This window comes from Myotis lucifugus, unplaced genomic scaffold (genome assembly GCF_000147115.1).
Source record: "Myotis lucifugus unplaced genomic scaffold, Myoluc2.0 scaffold_812, whole genome shotgun sequence".
Classification (NCBI taxonomy): Eukaryota; Metazoa; Chordata; class Mammalia; order Chiroptera; family Vespertilionidae; genus Myotis; species Myotis lucifugus.
Window position 1 is genome coordinate 98,201 of NW_005871860.1, and position 17,867 is coordinate 116,067.

At 62.0% G+C, this 17,867-nt stretch overlaps 2 protein-coding genes across 7 annotated transcripts in view; one reads left to right on the top strand and one right to left on the bottom strand.

Moving 5' to 3' along the window:
* The first annotated feature begins 559 nt into the window (after positions 1 to 559).
* On the top strand, positions 560 to 4,993 carry ARSA (arylsulfatase A). Of its 6 annotated transcripts, XM_023747212.1 has the most exons (11): positions 560 to 733; positions 957 to 1,209; positions 1,371 to 1,611; positions 1,956 to 2,174; positions 2,248 to 2,417; positions 2,691 to 2,815; positions 2,907 to 3,034; positions 3,193 to 3,295; positions 3,382 to 3,483; positions 3,596 to 3,780; positions 4,468 to 4,993. In XM_023747212.1, exons 2-10 carry the CDS (start codon positions 992 to 994, stop codon positions 3,772 to 3,774), a joined length of 1,485 nt encoding a protein of 494 aa, XP_023602980.1. In that variant the 5' UTR covers positions 560 to 733; positions 957 to 991; the 3' UTR covers positions 3,775 to 3,780; positions 4,468 to 4,993. The 6 variants fall into 6 exon arrangements, 5 of the variants coding, with proteins under 5 accessions (XP_023602980.1, XP_023602979.1, XP_014303866.1 ...); XR_002827133.1 differs by having other exon boundaries at positions 3,382 to 3,780; XM_023747211.1 differs by having other exon boundaries at positions 3,596 to 4,993.
* A 3,768-nt stretch (positions 4,994 to 8,761) lies between these two features.
* MAPK8IP2 (mitogen-activated protein kinase 8 interacting protein 2) overlaps positions 8,762 to 17,867 on the bottom strand; it is a 9,786-nt gene continuing 680 nt past the window's right edge. The window contains 12 exon segments of the mRNA XM_006106368.3: positions 8,762 to 9,376; positions 9,749 to 9,847; positions 12,276 to 12,346; positions 12,465 to 12,569; positions 13,127 to 13,236; positions 13,315 to 13,487; positions 13,604 to 13,679; positions 14,036 to 14,124; positions 14,126 to 15,218; positions 15,307 to 15,400; positions 15,497 to 15,778; positions 17,337 to 17,442. Of these exon segments, the coding sequence (XP_006106430.2) occupies positions 9,304 to 9,376; positions 9,749 to 9,847; positions 12,276 to 12,346; positions 12,465 to 12,569; positions 13,127 to 13,236; positions 13,315 to 13,487; positions 13,604 to 13,679; positions 14,036 to 14,124; positions 14,126 to 15,218; positions 15,307 to 15,400; positions 15,497 to 15,778; positions 17,337 to 17,442 (2,371 nt within the window). The 3' untranslated portion in view covers positions 8,762 to 9,303.

Consider the following 17,867-nt stretch of genomic DNA (forward strand, 5'->3'; position numbering starts at 1 on the left):
GCAAGCGCACACACATACACACACGCGCACACACCCCGCGCGCGCACACACGCACGCACACGCAAGCGCACACACATACACACACATACACACACACACGCGCGCACACACACGCACACACACGGAAGGACGGGTTTGAAAGAATTCGCCATCTAGTGTTTCAAACCACGAGCCGTGTTGACGGAAACGCCCCAGAGGTTGGCCGGTTCACCGGGCGCCTCGGACACGCCCTGCGCTCAGGTCCCAGCCCCGCAGGTCCGGGAGGCCGGGACAGCCCCCGCCACCCAGGCGCGAACGCCGGGAGCCGCACCCACCCTCACGCCGCCCGCCAGGCCCGCGCCCCGGGCTCCAACGGCTTGGAAGCACAGCGGCCCCACGCGCACCCGCTCCGCCCGGCGCACGCCGCGCCCCTTCTCGGCCTCCCGGTCACGACCCCAGACTCCGACCCGCTCACGGTGCGAGCAGGCCCGCCCGCCCGCCCAGCCCCCCCGGACCCTGCGCCCCGCCCCGGGTCGGGATCAGCGCGGCGCGTCACCAGAGCGCGGGGCGGGCCGGGGCGGGGCCGATGCGGAAGTGCCCGCGAAGGGCGTCACTACCCACTGCCCCCTCCGCACTCTGTCCTGTTCTCGCCCGCAGCGCCGGACCCGCGGGTCAGTGTCATGTGACTTCTGGCCCTGACCGCGAGCCTGGGCCGGACCCTTAGGAGAAGAGGCTCAGGTCTCTGCGAGAATCTGTAGGTGTCGTGGTCCAGGAAGGTCTCCAGGGAGTTAGATCCCAGGACAATGTTGGGGGGCGAGGCTTCGGGAAGGGGTTGTCTTTTGTCTGACTTGGGATTAATGGGGTCTGGGGCCTCAAGGCAGCGGGAGGGAGAACCGCGGGGGGTGGGGGGGGGCGGGACTGCCTGGTCTGGGGCCTCCCGCAGAGCTTGCTGGAGCCCCTTTGCCTTCTTTCCCAAGGGTCTCTGGTGACAAGCCTGTGTGTGCCGCAGGCCATGGTGGTGCTGTGGGCCCTCGCTCTGGCCTTGGCTGCAGGCCTGGCCTCTGCCTACCCACCGAACATCGTGCTGATCTTTGCTGATGACCTGGGCTACGGGGACCTGGGCTCCTACGGCCACCCCACATCCACCACCCCCAACCTGGACCAGCTGGCCACCGCGGGGCTGCGGTTCACGGACTTCTACGTGCCAGTGTCCCTGTGCACACCCTCCCGGTGAGCAAGGGGGCAGGGAGCCCTCACCCCGTCCCATCCTGACCGCCCAGCTGCTCCCGGTTTCCTCTGGTCTGCAGTGAGGGTCATAGTTCCCTACTGTCTCCCGGGTGCACCTCTGTCTTCGTTTCTCTCTGTCTCACCCGCTGTGACTGGCTCTGCAGGGCTGCCCTCCTGACCGGCCGACTCCCAGTTCGGTCGGGCCTGTACCCTGGCGTTCTGGAGCCTGGCTCCCGAGGGGGCCTGCCCCTGGAGGAGGTGACCCTGGCTGAGATCCTGGCTGCCCAAGGCTACCTCACAGGGATGGCTGGCAAGTGGCATCTTGGGGTGGGGCCTGAGGGGGTCTTTCTGCCCCCCCACCAGGGCTTCCATCGATTCCTGGGCATCCCATACTCCCATGACCAGGTAGGAACAGCCAGAGCCCTCAGCTGCCCCCTATCCACTTCCTCCTACTCCCCTTCCCTTGACCTCCCAGCTCCTCCGCACAGCCTAGACCAGCGGTTCTCAACCTGTGGGTCGCGACCCCTTTGGGGGTCGAACGACCCTTTCACAGGGGTCGCCTAAGACCATCGGAAAACACATATATAATTACATATTGTTTTTGTGATTAATCACTATGCTTTAATTATGTTCAATTTGCAACAATGAAATTGGGGGTCACCACCACATGAGGACCTGTATTAAAGGGTCGTGGCATTAGGAAGGTTGAGAACCACTGGCCTAGACCCTAAATGGAGCCCTTCCCCCAGGGCCCTTGCCAGAACCTGACCTGCTTCCCACCGGCCACCCCCTGCCATGGAATCTGTGACCAGGGCCTGGTCCCTGTGCCGCTGTTAGCCAACCTGTCTGTGGAGGCGCAGCCCCCCTGGCTGCCTGGACTTGAGGCCCGCTACGTGGCTTTCGCACACGACCTCATGGTCGATGCCCGTCGCCAGGGCCGCCCGTTCTTTCTGTACTACGCCTCCCACGTGAGTAACCCTGGCCCCATGTCCCGGGCTGCCCTGCCCCCTGCCCGATGCTAACTCCAGGCTCTGCCCCCAGCATACCCACTACCCCCAGTTCAGTGGGCAGAACTTCGCCGGGCACTCAGGCCGCGGGCCATTCGGAGACGCCCTGATGGAGCTGGACTCGGCCGTGGGAGCCCTGATGACAGCCGTGGGGGACCTGGGGCTGCTTAAAGACACACTGGTCATCTTCACCGCAGACAACGGGTAGGCCCCAGGGCGGGCCTATGCAGGTGATTTCTCACAGGCGTGAGCCTGAGGTCGCCCCATCTTGATCACAGACACAGTGGGATAAGGGGGGGTCTCAGAAAATGCTGGCCACATTATGGTGACTTCCAGGCCACAATCCATGAAGCTGGTCCTGGTAGGACAGGGAGGAGACAGGCACCTGGTGGCCATTTCTGGGCACGTAACTTAAACGTCTGGGGCTGGAGCCACTGGGGCGAGTCAGAGACGCTGATGACCACCTGTGTGTCCCAGACCGGAGACGATGCGGATGTCCCGCGGCGGCTGCTCTGGCCCACTGCGATGTGGAAAGGGAACCACCTTTGAGGGGGGCGTCCGAGAACCTGCCTTGGCCTTCTGGCCAGGCCACATCACTCCCGGTCAGTCTTCAGGTCCTCTCCTCCTGCAACCCTGGCCCCACCTCCCCAACCTGATGGTGAATTGAGTGACCACACAGCCCTCTGTCCCCAGGCGTGACCCACGAGTTGGCCAGCTCCCTGGACCTACTGCCCACCCTGGCAGCCCTGGCTGGGGCCCCACTGCCCAACGTCACCTTGGACGGCTTTGACCTCAGCCCCCTGCTGCTGGGCAAAGGCAAGGTAGGGCCAGCAACCCCACGCCCCAGCCCCGGAGTGAGTGTGAGCAGGTCGCCTCTTTGAGTGGCATCCAAGTGCTGCTGCTGAGTGGGCATAGCCAGGACCTAACGCAGGCTGATCGGTGTTGGGGCTCTGCCCCCTGCCCCTGACTTTGCCCCCAGAGCCCCCGGCAGACTATGTTCTTCTACCCAACCTTCCCCGATGAGATCCGTGGGGTCTTTGCTGTGCGGAGCGGGAAGTACAAGGCCCATTTCTTCACCCAGGGTAATGTCCTCCCCTGACCCCGCTGACCCCTCGGACCCCAGAGCCTGCCCCCACCTCTGTGCACAGATGTGTCTCCCACCCCCCAGGCTCCGCCCACAGTGACACCACAGCAGACCCTGCCTGCCACGCCTCCAGCCCTCTGACTGCCCATGAGCCCCCATTGCTCTTTGACCTTTCTGAGGACCCTGGTGAGAACTACAACCTTTTGGGGAGTGGGGCCGAGGTCGCCCCCCAGGCCCTGGAGGCGATGAAACAGCTTCAGCTGCTCAAGGCCCAGTTTGATGCTAGCATGACCTTCAGCCCCAGCCAGATGGCCCGGGGCGAGGACCCTGCCCTGCAGATGTGCTGCCAGCCCAGCTGCAGCCCCTGGCCCACCTGCTGCCACTGCCCAGGGCCCCTGCGCTGAGGGCACCCGTCCAGGCCCGCCCCCCGTGGCTGAGGCTCAGGCATGGACATGTTTTTACCTGATACCCCAATAACACCACGTAATACTTGCAGGCGTGATGATTCCTCTAGTCCTTGTCGTGGCCAGAGGTAGGTGCTATTCTGCTTGTGCACAAGTGAGGAGACAGGCCTAGAGAGATCCAGCGACGTGTCTGAGGTCATGGCCAGTGGGGCTGGCCTGGGGTCTGCTCCATGGCCTCCTGGCTCCTGTGATTGCAGACCCCTTCATGGGAGCTGCACTGAGCACCTGTGTGGCCAGGAACGGGGCGGGGAGGGTCGAGGGCACCGCAGACAGGAGACCCAGCAGGTGCCGAGTGCCCAGAGAGCCGGGTTCTCTTGGAGGCACAGAGACAGACCCCCTTGGCTCTTACCAGAAACCTGCCTGAGGTGCGTGATGAGCAGTACATTCCAGGTGGGGACACAGGGGCTGGGAGCCTGTCAGACTCAAGGAAGATGCATGAGCAGCTTCTGAGATACCGTGACCCTAGCCCACCTCTGCCCCCCAGAGCGCTACATTCCGGCCTACACACACGTGTCCTGTCCCCTGGCTTCCCCTCTCACCCAGTGTAAGCCATTCACCCAGCAAAGTGCTCTTAAAAATAGGTCAGGTTTGGTTCCATCCCTGCTCAGAACATCAGGCTCAGAACAAAACCCAGGCTCCTTAGAGTGGCCACCGTGCCCACTGAGGCCTGCCCTCACCTCTCAGCCTTCCTGTCCCCTCGTCTTAGGCTCTGCAGGGAGGACGCCCTGACTGCCTGCCTGCGTCCACACAGCGGCACGAAGCCCTCGTGGGTCCCCACGTGTGTGCTGATAGCAGGGGCGCATGTGCTCCCAGGACACTGGCAGACCCCAGCACTCCCTCAGTGTTGGCTGAGTGAGAAGAGTGCCATCTGGGTGCTCGGGGCCCCAGCGGGCGGTCCCTCCTCCTGGCAGACCAGACAGCCATCCCCTCATTACCAGGCCCCACCTTTTCCATGTGGGCAGAGGCTCTGAACCGTGGAGGTACGGCCTCTCCCTGTCCCAGGAGGGCAGTAGCCACTCGCAGTCCCGTGCCTGCTCCAGGGTGGCATGATGAGAGTCCTGATCCGGAAGGTCAGGGGAAGTCTGCTGGGATCCCGGTCCTCTGGGGGCTGTGCGCACCGTTCCACAGCGTCACTGGCCTGACCAGACACTGTGTAGCTGCCAAGCCCATGTCTCTGGCCATCCACTGCCAGAGCTCACAGTTTAAGAAAATAAACCCTGCTGCTCACGCCACTGCTGGTGAGTTGTCTGTTACTCGAGGTTGAAGGCGGTCTTCCTGGAGTGACCTGTGGTCGGGATGTGCGGGGCACCTGTGCACTTGCAGGTGGGCTCCCGAGTGGGCCTGCGGTGTCAGACCTGTGTTCTCCAGGTGACTCCCACCACTCATGGTCTGGTTTGGGGGCTGCGCTGACTGTGCCCCAACCCCTCTGTGTGTGGGGGCTCCCCCCACAGGGCGGTAGTTTCCTCGGGGACCCCTGCAGCCACTGACGTTGGCATCAGGAGGGCCACCTGCACTGTGGTCTGAGCGGAGGCACTGGTCCTTGGGGGCTGGGCATGCACCCCCGACGCCTGCAGCTTCTCTCCCAGTGGGGCCTACGTTTCAGGCGAAGGACAGAGGCCCTGAAGCAGGCCGCACTCTGAGCACCAGGTCCCAAGACTGAGCACACAGTTAGAGCCAACTGAATGCTCACACCTGCCCGACCTGCAGGCCCCTTCCCTAGGCCTGTGGGCTCCCCTTTGTTAGTTCCCACGTTTATTCACCACCCAGGGCCATGCTTAGTGCTGGGGCACAGGTCACCGGAGGGGACCCATTCCCGCTCCATGGCACCACCATCCACAGAGAAGAGGAGCATCGACCCTGGGGTCAAAGACGCCTGGATTTTCGGTGGCAGAAGCCTGCGGTGCTGTGGGTGGGGGGTGGAACGTGCCTGGGAAGGGGCCTGAGGGAACCTCGAGTGCTTCCAATGTTCCCCATCTTGACTGGGGGGTGCGGACATGTGTGTGAAGCAATCGAGCTACACACTTAAGGTGTGTGCACTTTATGATGTCGTGTACTTTATACTTCAATAGAAATAAACATTTAACGTGATGAATGCCACCGAGGAAGAGGACTTGTTCCTACAAGAGTAATCACTGCCCTAACCGGTTTGGCTGAGTGGATAGAGCATTGGCCTGTGGACTGGAAGGTCCCAGGTTCGATTCAGGTCAAGGGCATGTACCTTGGTTGCGGGCACATCCCCAGTAGGGGGTGTGCAGGAGGCAGCTGATCGATGTTTCTCTCTCATCGATGTTTCTAGCTCTCTGTCCCTCTCCCTTCCTCTCTGTGGAAAATCAATAAAATATATATTTTTTTAAAAAAGAGTAATCACTGGTGGGGGAAGGTAACTGAACCAGGCAGGAGGCTCCCCTGTCTGCTGAGACTGTCCCCGGAGTTCAAGCCCACATCTGCACCCAGGGTGGGAGAGGACAGTGGTCCTCCCACCCTCCCATTGCACGTGGGCTTTGCTGGGATGCTCTTGGGAGCAGAAACGTGTGCTTGTTTCTCAGCTGTGTTAGTGCGATGGCCCTCCTCCTGCAGGCTCTCGTGTGCACACACGTGCACGCACAGTATGTGCCACACGAGCACACACTTTTATACACTTATCGTAGCCCCAGGTGCTGCCATAATGTCCACTAGCCCTGCCCTGTCTTCTTTGCTGTTGATTTTAAAGTCAGCCCCTTGGTCCTCTCCCCAGGCCAGGACCTCCTTGGGCCCCATGTCCTCTGGAAGGAGCTGAGTGGGAACAGACAGACAGACAAACATGTTGCCTCACCCTGGCCGGTTTGGTTGTGGATAGAGTGTCGTCCTGAGACTGAAGGTTCCCAGGTTCAATTCTGGTCAAGGGCACAGGCCCGGGTTGTGAGCTTGATCCCCAGTAGGGGGCGTGCAGGAGGCAGCCGATCAATGGTTCTCTATCATCATTGATGTTTTTCTCTCTCTCCCTCTCCCTTCCTCTCTGAAATCAATAAAGAAATATTTAAAAAACAACAACAGCCCTCGTCAGATAGGGTGTCAGTCTGCGGGCCGAAGGGTCCCAGTTCAGTTCCAGTCAAGGGCAGGCGCCTCAGTTGCAGACTCCTCCCTGGCCAGGGCCCTGGTCGGGCTCGTGTGGGAGGCAACCAATCGATGTGCTTCTCTCACATCAATGTTTCTCTTTCCCTCTCTTCCACTCTCCCTAAAATCAATGGGAAAACACCCTCAGGCGAGGATGAAACAACAACAACAATAAAAAACATGTTGCCTCTGTGGGTCCCCTCAGGTGTGGACCCAAGACATGCTCCCACCACCCTCCCTGCTGAGTCCTGGCCTCGCCTCTCTCACAAGTGACCAGAAGGGGGAGCAAGAGGGGACGTTTCCATGGAATATTTCATTTCGCCTCTTCTCCGAATGTTTTTAATTACAAAATTAGTGTGTGCTCGTTAGAGGGCCCCAGATAATGCCTGCATCTCAGTCAGAGGCAGGCAATGTAGCCTGTGTGCCCACACCACCTCCATGTCTACGCAAACCATACATGTTCAACTTGGCTCTAATCTGCCTTTCCGTGGCCGATAAGTCTTGTCACCATGCTACCCCACGGCCTGGTGTAGGAGCAGCAATAAGAGGGAACCCCTCAGCCCCCTCCTTTGTGTGAAGATCCTCCACAGTGCGGTCACAACTGTGGGGCCCAAGGCATGCTCCCCCCAGAAAGGAGAGACCCCAGGGGGAAAGGGTTGGGGGTGTTACCTGAGCAGACAGGCAGTCAGGGTCCTGCTGAGAGAGCAGTTGGGGGGAAGGGGAGGGGGCGCAGGGTTCCATAGCAAGAGCAGTAACACTTTGTCATCACTTTGCAAACACTCAGCAACAAGGAAGGAGCAGCCAATTCGATGCTGAGGGTCCAGAGCCTGCCGTCCCCGGGAAGCACCAATTCCTTGTTAGGTCTCCCCAAAAAGGAACTTATTGGGAAGGTGTTGGGAACTCCCAGAGGGGGAAAGAAGGCAAGCCCGGGGCACCTCAGAGGTGGGGGGCAGATGACTGGACACCCTTCCCTGGAGGTCACTTCTGGCAGGAGGGAGCTGTAGGCCCAACAAGGAATTGGGTGCTCCCTGGGGATGGCAGGCTCCGGACACTCAGCCGCTCGTGCGGTTGTGACAATAGAACGATAACTTGGTCAAAAAAAAATTTTGTATTCTCCCGTTTCCCCGCAAAGGGGGGGGGGGGGGATTGGGCCCCCCCCTTCCTCCTCGATAACAGGACCTTCATTTTTTGTTTAAAGACCGCCCGGGGGGGGGGGGGGGGGGGGTGCTGCTTCCTGGGTCCTCCTGCTCCTACCCTGCCCCCCTCTGAGGACATGTCCCCTGGGGAGGAGCCTGCTGACCTCAGTCCCTGAGAGTGGGCTCATGGGGGGAGGGGCCAGGGAAGCCCTTTCTATAGAAGCTGAAGGGCACCGTGAGAAATGGTCTGCTTTTGGCTTCCTGTTCTCTGTGCAGAATTTTTAAATACCCATAATTTTAAGGTCTAAGCAGGCTGCTGCCCTCTCCCACACACTCACAAGCGTGCACACACACTCATGACGCACACACACTCATGACGCACACACACTCGTGATGCGCACACACACAATCATGACGCACACACACACACACCTGAGCCCTGCGGTTCCCGGCACACCCCCTCCTCAGCCCGGCACACCCCCTCCTCAGCCCAGCACTCCAGTGTGGGTGCCCAGCACTGTCTCTCCAGCCAATTGAGTGTATCAGGGAGAATCCCCAGGGGCCCAGTGTGGCACCCCAGGGACCCCTGGCATGATCTCGGAGAGCACTGATGGGTGAAGCTTCTCCTGATTCCGTCGCCCAGGGGTCTGGGTACCCACTGCCATGGGCAGCGCCTGGGCCCCCGGCCCGTTATGTGTCCCCCAGAAACAGACAGGGTCACACCAAGCAGAGAGTTTATTGAGGTGCTGGACTGCGGGGAGTTTGCAGCGGCAAAGCGGACGCTGGTGTGGCGGGGCACGGGGCAGGGCACCCTTCTCTGAGCAAAGTCGGGGGCTTGGGATGAGCCTCAAGAACTACTAGCAACCCCAAGGCCCTTCTGGGGACCCCCTCCCTGCTTCCCCCTGAGCTCCGCACGGGGCGGTGTGGGGGTCCCTCTCTTTGTCCCTGTAGTCAGGGAAGGGGTGACCCCTGGAGATTCACTATAAAAATTAAAATTCCTTTTAAATTACTGGGCAGGGGCAGGAGGGACTACCTGGGAGCCTGATGCCACAGTCACCTAGCGCCTCGCCTTCCTCCACACCCCTCCCAGCTCTGACCCCAGAGTAAAGAGCAGAGGGCCGAGTTTGCAGGCACGGGGGCAGAGACAGACAGAGGAAGGAGGCACACAGAGAGAAAGAAGATCAGAGGGAAAGCGGGGGACAGCCCCTGTGGAGTGAGCAAGGAGAGCCCCCGAGACCCCAATCCAGTCCTTGCCAAAGCCGGCGGCCTCTGAGGCACCCCGCCTCGCGGCACCTGGTGCAGAGTGTGGGCGGCTACTCCAGGTAGATGTCCTCTGTGGGGCAGGCGTACTCCAGGTGCTCCTGGTAGTACTCCAGGAAGGCGCGGCTGGGGAGACAGCGCCGGCCACGCCATCAGGGCCGCCCGCAGCTTCCCTCCCACCGCCTGGGCCTGCCCGTCCCGAGGGGTCACTCTTCGGTCGCCCTGGTCACTACAGGCCTTACCCCCCATTCCCACCCATCCTCCCACCCAGGCACTGTGCCTGTACCTTCCCACTCCCAGGATCCCCCCAGCTCCCGCTCCAAGTTCCCACCCACCTCTAGTGCTTCTCTTCTGAACTTCCCTTTCCCTGTCTGCCCAAACTGCACCCCCACTCCTTCCTCTGTCCCCAAATCTCACCTCCGGCCCATCTCCCCAGCAGCACTCCTGAACCTGGTTGGCCCCGGCTGGTCCCACCCTAATCCCTCCAGCCCCACTCACCCCACACTCTGGGCCACAGGCCGCATCGACTCCTGGGAGACAAAGACGTGGCAGGCAAAGCGGCTGAGCAGAGGGTGTTTCGTGATGAAGCCGAAGTAGCTGGAGGGGCAGCGTGGGGCCGTCAGAGCGGGCAGTCACCTCCGCCCCCAGTGATCGGGCCCGAGGGCTCGGGCAGAGGGTAGGGACAGGGGAAATGTGTGGGTCACGTGACTGAAGGATGCAAAGGCTCCTTCAGGGTCCAGCCCCAGCGCAGGCACCTCGGGGAGTGATGGTATTAGCTTCTCCTCGTCAGGGATGTCCAGCAGCCACTTCCTTCTGGGAGCCCGTGCTGTGGCTCCACCCGGAGCCAGCCCTGGACCACAGACCACGGCGAGGCCTCGCCCCTGCCTTCCGGATGCATCTCAGCCAGATCACACCTGGCGTGTGTCACCCGACACCCTGAGCCTGGGGTGCTGCACACCCACAGCTGCTCTCCGAGCTCTAACGTGAGGCCAGACAGTGGCCCCCTCCTCAGCAACACCCTCTTCCTGGAGAACCTTGCACCTGGCTGTATTCATCGCGCCCCCGCCTGACTCTGCTTCATTTCTGCCTGTCCTCTCACCCAAGACATCAGTGAAAATCACTCCAGAGCATCCCGCAGCCAGAGACTCGAGACCCCCCACTGTGGCCAATCGATCCACATTGATTGAACTGGGGTTTGTGGTTCCTCCAGGCGGGAACCCGTGGCAGCATCACAGCTGGTTGTCCATGAGCACATGGCAGCCTCGTCTCAGAGGCCCTGATCAAAATCTCATACAGCCCTGGCCGGTGTGGCTCAGTGGACAGTGTCAGCCTGCGGACTGAAGGGTCCCAGGTTCAATTCCGGTCAATGGAAAAATATCCTCAGGTGAGGATTAACAACAACAACAACATCTCATTCATAGTCGCCAACGCCCAGATGCTGCTTGCCAAGCACCGGGCACCATTCTCAGCACCTGAGATTATTCACTCCCGGGATCCTCACAGCAGCCCCAGGAGACGAGGCAGCTACGGCACAGAGAGGCGGGAAACTTGCCGAGGACACACGGCCAGTCGTGATCTCCAAGGCCTCATCCAAGCACAACGGGCCGCACAGGCCTGTTTTGCCACCAACCTCACCATGAAGCAAGCTAACCTGTCGGCAAACGTGACTTCCTAACTGTGTCAGCTCTGGGCCAGGCTGAGTCCCTCCTCCCCCACTGCCTCCACATCTGGATCCGGAACCACTGGTCTGACTGCCCTTTTCTCAAGGACTCAAACCTGGTCTCTTTCCAGCCTGGAGGCCCCAGCTGAGCAGCCAGTTTCTCTCTGTTGAGAAATAAGGGTGTTCTTGTTCCCCTGTGGTTGGTGCTGTCCTCGGCCCCCATCCACATGTCTGGTCTGAGCCCAGGCACTCTGTCCAGCCCTCCACCCCGCAGAGCAACCTCGACACGGTGGATCCCACCACACCATCTCTGTCCTCAGTGGACGCAGCCAGACTGGCTCTGACCTGCTGACGGTTGGCCCCAGCACCTGTTGCCAGCCCCGCCCCGGCAGCGTGTCCTTCCTCCAGCAGCCCGCATCCTTGTGAGCCCCTGGCGGCCTGTCTCTCTGATTACCTCCTCTCATCTCCTTCCTCTAGGACATGGGGACCCAGTGGCAGCAGTTGGGCTGGGCAGGAAGCCTGCACCCTCACCCCCGCTGGGGACAATGCTGGCACAGTCCCTCCCCTTTCACACCTGCCACTTCTTGCTCTGCCTGGCTGTCTCGTGCCCTCATGGCCGCAGTCGTCCACCTGCTCTGAACTGAGACCTTCCCTCAGGTCTCTCCCACACCCCAGACCCACGTGACCCTGGCCGCCTCCACCTCCCTGCACCTGCGGATGAGCACGGTGCCTCCAGGCTGCCAGCCCTTGACCTTGAAAGTGGTTACTATCAGCCCTTCACCCAGACAGCACGTCTGTGGCTACCTCCCATCGACCCGGGTCCTGCCAGTTCCACCTCCCCAGTGCCCCCAGGACACAACACCTGGATGACCTCAGCAGCTACCTGGCCCACACCTGGGTCCAGCCACTCTGCACAGCAGCCAGAGCCATCTTGTCAACCCGACTGTGTCACCCCTGTGGCCGGTGGGATCAAGTACAAGCTCCTTGGCATGGCCAGAAAGGCACAGGTACCCCTGTGTCCCTCCAGCCGCCCCCAGCTACTCCCTGAGAATCCCACTGCCCTTGCCCGCACCTGGGCTCAGCCGCCTCCCTGGAAAGGCCCCCGTCACCGTCAGACGTGCCTCCCAGCATGCAGAGTGGTCTTTAGTCACCTCCTGAACCCCAAACCCCACTGCCTCTCTGCAGGTCTGCTCATGGGAGCCCCACACAGACGTCCCCCAGACCCCACGAGGCTTCCAGCACCCACTCATCTGTGTGCCTGTCTGTCTGCACCCGGACCAGATGGGAGCCTGTCTGACCTGTGTCTCCCGGGCCCGGGGGCAGCCCTCGGGGTTGGTGGGCCGAGGGGAGGGCCAAGGCTCTCACCAGCTGTTGCGAGGGTGGCAGCCGCAGAAGGAGATGTTCTTCATCTGGAAGAAGTGGCTGCAGTGCTGGAACTGGAGCCGAGGGCAGAGGCCGGTTAGACGGGCATCGCCCAGAGCCTCTCCTGCCACCCCGGCTGGACGTCCCTGTCAGACCCACCCGCCTCCCTGTGCCTCGGCCCCCGCACCCCACCTCAGGTCCACCGCTCAGACTCAGCTTGACCCCCCGAAGAGAAATCTCGAGGTCACAGGAGGCAGGGGGACGCAGGTGGACAGTCAGTTTCCGGGCAGTGGCGATCTGGGGGAGAAGCCAGAGGAGAAGGGGTCTCAGGGGCCTCCCGTCACTGGAACATCTTCGTTTGGGTTGCAGGTTCTCAGGGCTGATTCTGGAGCACGTGGGCCAGGGTCCTGGCCGTTTGTCAGTCTTGGCACCGCCAGTCACCTCTCTGCACTCAGCCTCCCTGGGCTTCCTTCCTGCCCTGCAGCCAGGACCACGCCCTCCCCCTGCACAGCCCTCCCTGCCTGTCCCCATGGTCTGACTGGGGGTCTCAGGGACAGGACTGTCCTGCTCAACCACAGGACCAGCAGATGAGCTGCTGGTCACTAACTGCCCACTGAGTCCATGACGAGTGAGCAAATGACCCTCAGGAAGGCTCAGTGAGAGCTGGTCTGGATTTTCAGACAAGAAAAAGAGGATGGGCTACAGGAAGGTGGAGGCCCCACGGAACCTGCCCAGAGACACCAAGGTGATGAGGGACAGCTGTGAGCTGGGTGGGAGCTGCCCCCTGAGGCCCCTCTAACCCTCTGTGGAGGTCTGGTCCCTCTGGGGGCTCGGGGGCCCCACCTCACACTGACCTTCTGCATGGCTGCACACAGGATGCCGTTGCCCTGGTGACAGGGCACCTCCACGGAGCCCAGGAACTGCACATCGAAGCGTTCCACCCAGCAGGGGCTCCGCTTGCTCCCTGGGGGGTCACAAGGGGCCCAAGTCAGGGGAGTTGAGGGTCTGAGGGGACAAGATGCTCCTTGGAGACAGGCCTCACCCAGCAAGTCCTTGGCAGGGCCGGGCACCGCGTGGGCATAGAAGGCAGGGAAGACCCCGCGCTCCCCTGTGCGCATGTTGAAGCCGCGGAACCAGAAGTCGTCCTCCTCAGCTTCCACCAGCACCGGGTCATCCACGTCCAGCTCCAGCTCATCAGGGTGGCGAGGGATGAACCTGCAGGCCGGGGGCGGGTGGGTCAGGGGGGTCAGGGGGAGGGGGGGGCGGACTGTGGGCCGGTGTCCACCATGTCCCATCGCGTTTGTCGATGGATGACGAGACAGAGGCTGTACCTGAAGACAGCCCGGTGGGTTTGCTCTCTCTCCTCCCCGTTCACCAAACAGGAAAAGAGGCCAAAGGACTCGGTGCCTGAGGAAGAGACAGGAGACAGCTGCTCAGAAAGGGGCAGCAAGTACTTCCAGGCATGGCCAGGTTCCCCTCCCAGATGCTTGGTCCTGAGTCAGGGAGGGAGGCAGAGCCCGCCCACCCCTCCCTAGCCTATCAGGGATCTGGGGGAAACCCAAGGCCTTTTCCTGGGCTTCCAGCCCCCCACCCCTGCTGGACATCCCTGTCAGACCCCCCGGCCTCCCCATCCCTCGGCCCCTACACCCCACCTCGGGTTTACTGCTCAGACTCAGCTCCACCCCCCAAAGAGAATTCTTGGGCCCTGGGCACTCTGGGGGACCCCTGGGACCTGGAGCCACCCCGCTCCCACCTCCACTCACTGGAGGACCGCGAGGTGCTGTTGACAAAGACGTTGAGGAACTTTTTGGAGAAGTGAGGTCCGGGCTGTCCGGGAGGCGCCGTCGGGGCCCTGCCCCTCGTCCAGCAAGGTGGCCGCCTCGTCCTCGCTGGCCTCCCCGCTGTCCTCCCCGCTGCCCAGGCCGCAGCGCCGCAGGCTCACCAGCTCCAGCTGCGTGTGCTCGTCCACCACCAGCGTGTACTTGACCGCGTCGTACACCAGCGAGGCGTCCAGTGGGACCTCGGGGCCCGCGCCCCTGCCCCCCGGGGGCCCCGCCTGGTCCTCGGCCTCCTCCTCCTCCTCCTCGTCCTCGTCCTCCTCTGAGCAGGCAGAGGAGCAGGCACGGCCCTGCCGGGCGGCTCGGCCCGGGGCCGCCCACAGCGGCATGATGGTGTCGCGCGTGGGGTTACTGAGGAAGAGGCAGGGCCCGGGCTGCGCGGTGCCGGCCCGGGGCGCAGGGGGCGCAGGGGGCGGAGGCCCACACAGCGTCTCCATGTCCACCAGCTCCACGCCGCCCGGGCCTGCGGCCTCGGGGGCCCCGCCGGCCGGCGACCCGGGCTCCCCCGGAGGACGCGGCGCGGGGGACAGGCACTGGCCGGGGCAGAGGATGGGTGAGGAGCCCTCGGAGATCATGCGGCTCACGAGGTTGCTGAGCAGCCAGGGCGAGTCGGCGTCCTCGCTGAGGTCCGGCTCGGACTCGGAGCCGGACTCGTACTCGCTGTTGGTGTCCTCGGGGCCCACGGGCAGGAAGGCGGGGCGGCGCGGGGGCAAGGGCTCGGCCTCGGCCTCGGCCTCGGCCTCGGGCTCGGGCTCCGACGCAGGCGAGGACGCCTCCTCGATGGAGTTGGTGAGGTGCGAGGAGCGGCCGCTGCTGCTGCTCAGCTCCAGCTCCGTCTCCGAGATGGACGAGATCATGCGCCCCAAGTGCGCGGCGCCCGCCTCCGAGTCGGAGCCGGGCGAGGACAGCTCCTGGCTGCTTCGCCGGCCGCGCTCCCCGCTGGTGCCGCTGCCCAGGTCAACCTCAATGCCCGGGTCCGAGGAGGGCGAGGCCTCATGGGGCGCTGCGGGGCCCGGGGGCCGGTTCCCTTCACAGTCACACCCTGGGCCCACAGGTAACTGCGCCCCGTGGGGACGGGCGGCGGTGGCCGGGTGCGGAGCAGGCGGCTCTGCGGGGGCGGGAGGGGCCTCGGTCAGCTGGCTCACCGGCTTCCGCTCCTCCCTCCCTGCCTCCTGGGCCTCCACAGTCTTGCTCACCTTGAAGTGGCTCCTGGGGGGGTGAGCACAGCACTGTCTCCTGCCAGGAGGCGGGGGGCACTGGGAGGAAGCCCCCATTGTTGTTCAGGGAGTCCTGCAGGGGAGACAGAAGAGGCTCTCAGGAGGGGTGGGGGGGGGGGCACAGGCTGCCATGGCAGCAGAGTCTGGGATGGCGGGCCTGGGCACTCACCTGGGCTCCCAGGGGAGTCAGGTGCAGTGTGGTGGGCCTGTGCTTGTGGGGCTCCTCCCGGGAGGGCGAGGGGATCAGCAGCTCCAGAGTTCCGGCTTCTGGGCCAGGTCTTCCCCCCTCCTTGTCCTCTCCTTTCTCCTCTTCTTCCTCATCCTCTTCCTCCTCCTCCTCCTCCTCCTCCTCCTCCTCTTCATTGTCATCGATCATCTCAAACTCCTGGAAGTCATCCTGGAAGGAGCAGATGGGGTGCGGCTGCTCCGAGCGCCCCAGAGACAGGCTGTCCTGCAGGAAGGAGGGACAGGGCAGAGCTGGGTGAGTGTGGGACAGTGGCTTGGGGTCCCAGGTGTCAGAAAAGGGAAAGGCAGGCCCTAGCCGGTGTGGCTCAGTGGTTGAGCATCAACCTATGAACCAGGAGGTCACCATTCAATTCCCTGTCAGGGCACATGCCTGGGGTTGTGGGCTCGATCCCCAGTAGGGGGCGTGCAGGAGGCAGCCCACCGGTGATTCTCATCATTGATGTTTCTATCTCTCCCTCTCCCTTCCTCTCTGAAATCAATAAAAGTATATTTTTTTTAAAAAAAAGAAGAAAAGGAGAAGGCAGGAAGCTATAAGTCAAGGAAAAGGAACCTCCAGGTCTCTGCTCCCCAACAGAGCAGTTTTTGTGGTGTTTTTTTTTTTTAATCTGCTTGAGATACGTCAGGATCGCTCTGGTTCTTGGTCAGAGCCCCAGACGATTAAGCCTGCATTGACGGAGAGCCTCAGAGTGGCCCCAACCCAGCTGCCCGACTCCTCTCACCACCCAACCCCATCACCTTCAGCACCACCACTCTTCTCTGCAGAGCAATCTGACTACAATTCACAATTATTAGACAACATTTGGCCTGTCTTCCCCACCAAGCTGCTGGCCCCACCAGGGCAGAATGTCCATACTGAGCACTGGTGTACCCCACACCCCAGAACAGGACCTACCCACAGCTGAGACTCAGTAAATATCAGACAAATGCAGGAAGGAAGAGACAGCTGGCACCAGGATCCACCAAGCTTGCACCAACCTCAGGGCCTCCGAGAGTTAATCCCTGGGGCCAGCTCTCTCTTCCATTCCCTCCCACCTCCTCATCAGCCCAGCTCCTGCCCGCCCTCCCTTGGGCATGCTCCTGGGCCATGGCCACTGGAAAGTCTCAGTGGGGTTCTCTTCCCCCTCACTGTGTCCTCAAGTGGAACCCTTAATCGTCTGGGGCTGTGACACTCAGGAGCCATGGCTCTGACATGTCTTTCTCCCCCACAAGGTTATAACTCCTGTGGGCATGGGCCACACCTGTCCTGTTCCCTCAGGCACCTGGAGGCACCTGGCAGCTGCCACATGGCAGTTGCTTAGAACTGTTCTTGAATGAATGAAACAGAACATGGAGAGACAGGAGGAGAAGAAAGACAGGAAGGAGATAGGGGAGGAAGTTTCAGGTGGAGACATGAGGCAGAGAGATGCAGGTGGGGATGGGGCTGGGAAGGAGACAGGTGAGCTGGAAGGAGGTAGATCTTTCTGGGAAGCCCTCTGGGCACAGAGGGCACCTGAAGCATGGGCATATCTGTTCCCCCAAGCTAGTCCACGGATGGGGGTCAAGGGAGGACCACTGGGGAAGACCCCGGAGCAGGGCCTACAATCTGTTAGAGAAAGAGATGTGACTTCCAGGAAGTTCCCAGGCCAAAGGCCAAAAGGAAGGAGGAACCAGGGGATCTCTTGCTTCAAGGCTGAGTGCAGACCTACCCTAAAACCCCAAGTGAAACCTAAGCAGGGCCTGCGTGAGGCTCCCCGGAGAGGGTCTAAGCTCCCGTCCCTCCCTACCTTCTCGCAGTGGTCCGAGTCATAGCTGAGGCCCAGGCCACAGTCATCGGTGATCTCAGACAGGTCTTCATCGTCAAATTCTTCCAGGCTTATGTCCTGAGGAGGCCTGGAGAGGAGACTCAGTCAGAGAGCAAGGACAGGGCTCCCGGGAGAGCTGGCAACCCTGGGTGCCCTGCCTGGGAGCCGGGCCCAGGAGGGGCCATGGGAAACCCAGCTCCTAGACCCCAGGGTCTCCACAGCCCCCAACTTCCAGATCCACGTCCTGCTGTCATTGTGAAACCCAATCTCTGTTCTCCAGGGGATTCCCCCCTATCTGAGCCATGACCAGCCCAGAGGGGCCACTTGTCCCTCTGCCCTCCTCCCAGTCCTCCTCCGTGGGCTCAGCCCAGGCCCCTCTGGATGCACGCGGAGCGTCACGGGAGTTAGGCTGAGCAGAGGGGGGAGGGGAGCTGAGGCGGACGCTGCAGCCGCAGAGCAGAGGGAGGGTCGCCCGGTTCCAGGAGCCAGTCTGGCCACTTTGTCTCTCCTCTC